Below are 6,066 nucleotides of genomic sequence, written 5' to 3'. Positions count from 1 at the left end.
ATAAAAAACGGTGGAAAATATACAAAAATTTCAAAGGGATCTTCATAAAAATAAAGAAAGGACAGACACTATACTCTTATTAGAGTTAGGACAGTAGAGTTAGTAAGTTAAACAGTAAAATGTATAAAAACAAAGATTAGTTCCTCTTTATTAATAAGTAGTCCAAGAGGAGTTGACGGACACCTTCAAATATAATAGCGGGCATTAAGTTCCAGTTTTGCAGCTAAAACAATTGAAAAAGTTAATTTTCTTTAAAAGGAATTATTAAAGAATACACGCAGAGGAGGAATATGATCACCTCAAACATATTTCAAGAGCAAACAAAAACATGTTCGAGGTGATCATATTCCTTCTCTGGGTGTAGTAAAAGGCAAAACAGTGTCATTTTAGAGCGATAATGCCAACTTAATACCGGCCTTAATAATCTTTTTACACTACACACATCTAACATCTTGCATCAATTTGCCAAATATGTTAACATTTTTATACCCTCCATCATAGGATGGGGGTATATTAACTTTGTCATTCCGTTTGTAACACATCGAAATATTGCTCTAAGACCCCATAAAGTATATATATTCTGGGTCGTGGTGAAATTCTGAGTCGATCTAAGCATGTCCGTCCGTCCGTCCGTCCGTCCGTCTGTTGAAATCACGCTAACTTCCGAACGAAACAAGCTATCGACTTGAAACTTGGCACAAGTAGTTGTTATCGATGTAGGTCGGATGGTATTGAAAATGGGCCATATCGGTCCACTTTTACGTATAGCCCCCATATAAAGGGACCCTCAGATTTGGCTTGTGGAGCCTCTAACAGAAGCATATTTCATCCGATCCGGCTGAAATTTGGTATATGGTGTTGGTATATGGTCTCTAACAACCATGCAAAAATTGGTCCACATCGGTCCATAATTATATATAGCCCCCATATAAACCGATCCCCAGATTTGGCTTGTGGAGCCTCTAAGAGAAGCATATTTCATCCGATCCGGCTGAAATTTGGTACATGGTGTTGGTAGATGGTCTCTAACAATCATGCAAAAATTGGTCCACATCGGTCCATAATTATATATATCCCCCATATAAACCGATCCCCAGATTTGGCTTGTGGAGCCTCTAAGAGAAGCATATTTCATCCGATCCGGCTGAAATTTGGTACATGGTGTTGGTAGATGGTCTCTAACAATCATGCAAAAATTGGTGCACATCGGTCCATAATTATATATAGCCCCCATATAAACCGATCCCCAGATTTGGCTTGCGGAGCCTCAAAGAGAAGCAAATTTCATCCGATCCGGCTGAAATTTGGTACATGATGTTGGTATATGGTCTCTAATAACCATGCAAAAATTGGTCCACATCGGTCCATAATTATATATGGACCCCATATAATCCGATCTCCAGATTTGGCTTGCGAAGCCCCAAAGAGAAGCAAATTGCATCCGATCCGGCTGAAATTTGGTACTTGGTATTGTTATATGGTCTCTAATAACCATGCAAAAATTGGTCCACATCGGTTCATAATTATATATAGCCCCCATATAAGCCGATCCCCAGATTTGGCTTGCGAAGTCTCCAAGAGAAGCAAATTTCACCCAATCCGGTTGTAATTTTGAACATGGTGTTAGTATATGATCTTTAACAACCGTGCCAGAATTGGTCCAGATCGTTCCATAATTATATATAGCCCCCATATAAAACGTTCTCCAGATTTGACCTCCGGAGCCTCTTGGAGGAGCAAAATTCATCCGATCCGGTTCAAATTAGGAACGTGGTGTTAGTATATGGTCGCTAACAACCATACAACAATTGGTCCAATCACTCAAAAATTGGTCCATATCGGTTCATAACCATGGTTGCCACTAGAGCCAAAATTAATCTACCAAAATTTTATTTATATAGAAAATTTTGTCAAAATTTTATTTCTATAGAAAATGTTGTCAAAATTTTATTTCTAAAGAAAATTTTGTTAAAATTTTATTCGGTTCACAATAAAATTTTCATCATTGTCAAAATTTTATTTCTATAGAAAATTTTGTTCAAATTTTATTCGGTTCATAATCATGGTTGCCACTCGAGCCAAAAATAATCTACCAAGATTTTATTTCTATAGAATATTTTGTCAAAAGTCTATTTCTATAGAAATATTTGTTAAAATTTTATTTCTGTAGAAAATTTTGTCAAAATGTTATGTCTACTTTGTCAAACTGAATTATATACGTATTGGATTGATCTTTTTATACCCTCCACCATAGGATGGGGGTATATTAACTTTGTCATTCCGTTTGTAACACATCGAAATATTGCTCTAAGACCCCATAAAGTATATATATTCTGGGTCGTGGTGAAATTCGGAGTCGATCTAAGCATGTCCGTCCGTCCGTCCGTCTGTCCGTCTGTCCGTCCGTCCGTCCGTCCGTCTGTCCGGCTGTCCGTCCGTCTGTGGAAATCACGCTAACTTCCGAACGAAACAAGCTATCGACTTGAAACTTGGCACAAGTAGTTGTTATTGATGTAGGTCGGATGGTATTGAAAATGGGCCATATCGGACCACGTTTACGTATAGCCCCCATATAAACCGATCCCCAAATTTGGCTTGGGGAGCCTCCCGGAGCAGCAAAATTCATCCGATCCGGATGAAATTTGGTATGTGGTCTTAGTATACGGTCTCTAACAACCATGCAAAAATTGGTCCATATCGGTCCATAATTATATATAGCCCCCATATAAACCGATCCCCAGATTTGACCTCCGGAGCCTCTTGGAGGGGCAAAATTCATCCGATCCGATTGAAATTTGGTACCTGATGTTAGTATACGGCCTCTAACAACCATGCAAAAATTGGTCCATATCGGTCCATAATTATATATAGCTCCCATATAAACCGATCCCCAGATTTGACCACCGGAGCCTCTTGGAGGAGCAAAATTCATCCAATCCGGTTGAAATTTAGTACGTGGTCTTAGTATACGGTTTTTAACAACCATGCAAAAATTGGTCCATATCGGTCCATAATTGTATATAGCCCCCATATAAACCGATCCCCAGATTTGACCTCCGGAGCCTCTTGGAGGGGCAAAATTCATCCGATACGGTTGAAATTTGGTACCTGATGTTAGTTTACGGCCTCTAATAACCATGCAAAAATTGGTCCATATCGGTCCATAATTATATATAGCCCCCATATAAACCGTCCCCAGATTTGACGTCCGGAACCTCTTGGAGGAGCAAAAGTCATCCGATACGGTTGAAATTTGGTACATTTTGTCAATATATGGCCTCTAACAGCCATGTAAAAATTGGTCCATATCGGTCTTTAGTTATATATAGCCGATGACTTATTACACAAAAATTGGTCCATATCGCCAAAAACAATCTACCAAAATTTTATTTCCATAGAAAATTTTGTCAAATTTTATTACTATAGAAAGTTTTGTCAAAATTTCATTTCTATAGAAAGTTTTGTCAAAAGTTTATTTCTATACAAATGTTTGTCAAAATTTTATTTCCATAGAAAATTTTGTCAAAATTTTATTTCTATAGAAAATTTTGTAATCTACCAAAACTTTATTTCCATAGAAAATTTTGTCAAATTTTATTACTATAGAAAGTTTTGTTAAAATTTCATTTCTATAGAAAGTTTTGTCAAAAGTTTATTTCTATAGAAAAGTTTGTCAAAATTTTATTTCTATAGAAAATTTTGTAAACAATTTATTTCTGTAGAAAATTTTGTCAACATTTTATTTCTATACAAAATTTTGTCAAAATTGCATTTCTATACAAAATTTTTGTCAACATTTTATTTCTATAGAAATTTTTGTCAAAATTGTATTGCTATAGAAAATTTTGTCAACATTTTACTTCCATAGAAAATTTTGTCAACATTTTATTTCTATAGAAAATTTTGTCAAGTTTTTATTTCTATAGAAAATTTTGTCAAATTTTTATTTCTATAGAAAATTTTGTCAAAATTTTATTTCTATAGAAAATTTTGTCAAGGTTTCATTTCTATAGAAAATTTTGTCAAAATTTTATTTCTATAGAAAATTTTGTCAAACTAGATTATATACGTATTTAATCGGCCTTTTTTTGTTTAATATATACCCCGTATGGGCTAACTTACAATTTAGAAGACAGTGTTAAAAAGTTTTACGATACCTTGCCATCGGCAAGTGTTATCGCAACCCAAGTAATTCGATTGTGGATGACAGCCTTTAGTAGAAGTTCCTACGCAATCCATGGTGGAGGGTACATAAGCTTCGGCCTGGCCGAACTTACGGCCGTATATACTTGTTTTATGTGATGTTATAATTGTAATAATGACGATTTTGTTTATAGATGTTATGATTGCATAATTGTTTAATATTAAATACTACTGTTTTTACACATTGTTAAATTATTTCTATGTAAATGTAGTACAGTTTATAAGTTTATATTTTTTGTACTACTATGTCAATAAATACAAATACAAATACAAATACACAACACATAAGTACTTACCGATAATCAACGTCCGCAACGCAAAAAGTACTATTGAATACCAGCCCTTGTAATTGAAGTAGTTCACAGCATCTCCCGATGGTGGGCTCACTTCGATGCCATATCCAGCTTTATAACATAAATATAAAGACAGTTGACTTTCTCATTCAACATTTTTGCCTACCTACTGCACCTAAACATTGGGGAAATCCAATGTTCTCAAAGCCCCTGACGCATTCATCTACTTTTTCCTCTGTTATAAATTGCGATGGAAGGTACTCTTCACCAAGAACTTTAATAACAATCTTACAAAATTCATGCAAGATATTGCATACACTACTAGCGGAAACACCAAAAAGTCTTCCAATAGTTCTATACTCTCCTGAAGAGCCCAATGCATACAGAGCAATCGCAATACGGTTTTCCAGTGGTATTGCCAAACGGAAGCACGTATCCTGTTTCTGCAATCCGTGTAGAAGACTTATCCTTGAAAAATGCATCCCCACCTTCTGGAAAATCTCTTTCCCAAAATTGTCCATATTTTGGCTGCAAAATGTGTACATCTTGTAAGATCACACTGAAAAAAAAAACGTGCGAATATTTACTTACAAACATCCATGGTCTCTCAGGCGAATATAAAATTGCTTCTAAATATGTTACATCGTCGTCGTCCTCATCTTGTGCTATTATTTGACTTAACTCAACCAGCTGCACTATATCTTGCTGTTGTTTCATTGAAACAGCCAATCCCAAAATCAGTTTTTCTTTAAAATTCATTTTTTATACCCTCCATCATAGGATGGGGGTATATTAACTTTGTCATTCCGTTTGTAACACATCGAAATATTGCTCTAAGACCCCATAAAGTATATATATTCTGGGTCGTGGTGAAATTCTGAGTCGATCTAAGCATGTCCGTCCGTCCGTCCGTCTGTTGAAATCACGCTAACTTCCGAACGAAACAAGCTATCGACTTGAAACTTGTCACAAGTAGTTGTTATCGGTGTAGGTCGGATGGTATTGAAAATGGGCCATATCGGACCCCTTTCACGTCTAGCCCCCATATAAAGGGACCCTCAGATTTGGCTTGTGTAGCCTCTAACAGAAGCACATTTCATCCGATCCGGCTGAAATTTGGTACATGGTGTTGGTATATGGCAGCGTTGCCAGAATTGTTTCACCAAAAACCGCTAGATTTGTCCAAAAAACTAGCCAAAAAAAGCTAAAAAATGTTAAAAAATAGCTAGAAAAAAAGCTAAATTTTTTTGTATAAAAATTCACATTTTTGATTGAAATTTAACAAACTTAATGGCTTTATTTCACGTAAAATGCATATTATTTTAATTGTATTCATTTTATTTCCATTTCTGTGAGACTGTAAGAAAATCTATGTCATATTATTTAAAACCCATTCTAACTGTCTTGCAAGTTTATACTGAATAACTTTTATTCGAAAATTTCCCATACAAACCTATTGTCCAATTTTCGTAAATGTAAATCCATTCCATTAATAAATAGCAGATTTGTTTTGATCCTATCACTACGAATTTTTATTGCATTTTTTTGATGTTAAAAAAAATAATACCAC

At 35.2% G+C, this 6,066-nt stretch overlaps 1 protein-coding gene across 1 annotated transcript; it reads right to left on the bottom strand.

Annotated features, from left to right (window-relative positions):
- Positions 1–4,429: 4,429 nt before the first annotated feature.
- Positions 4,430–5,255, bottom strand: LOC142235377 (uncharacterized). Its single transcript, XM_075306632.1, has 4 exons — positions 5,088–5,255; positions 4,663–4,939; positions 4,500–4,607; positions 4,430–4,446 (listed from the first exon to the last, which is right to left on the bottom strand). The coding sequence occupies exons 1-4, from the start codon at positions 5,253–5,255 to the stop codon at positions 4,430–4,432; spliced, it is 570 nt and encodes a 189-aa protein (XP_075162747.1).
- Positions 5,256–6,066: the final 811 nt, after the last annotated feature.

This window comes from Haematobia irritans, chromosome 4 (assembly GCF_050003625.1).
Source record: "Haematobia irritans isolate KBUSLIRL chromosome 4, ASM5000362v1, whole genome shotgun sequence".
Lineage (NCBI taxonomy): Eukaryota > Metazoa > Arthropoda > Insecta > Diptera > Muscidae > Haematobia > Haematobia irritans.
This window is presented reverse-complemented; position numbering and strand designations above follow the sequence as displayed.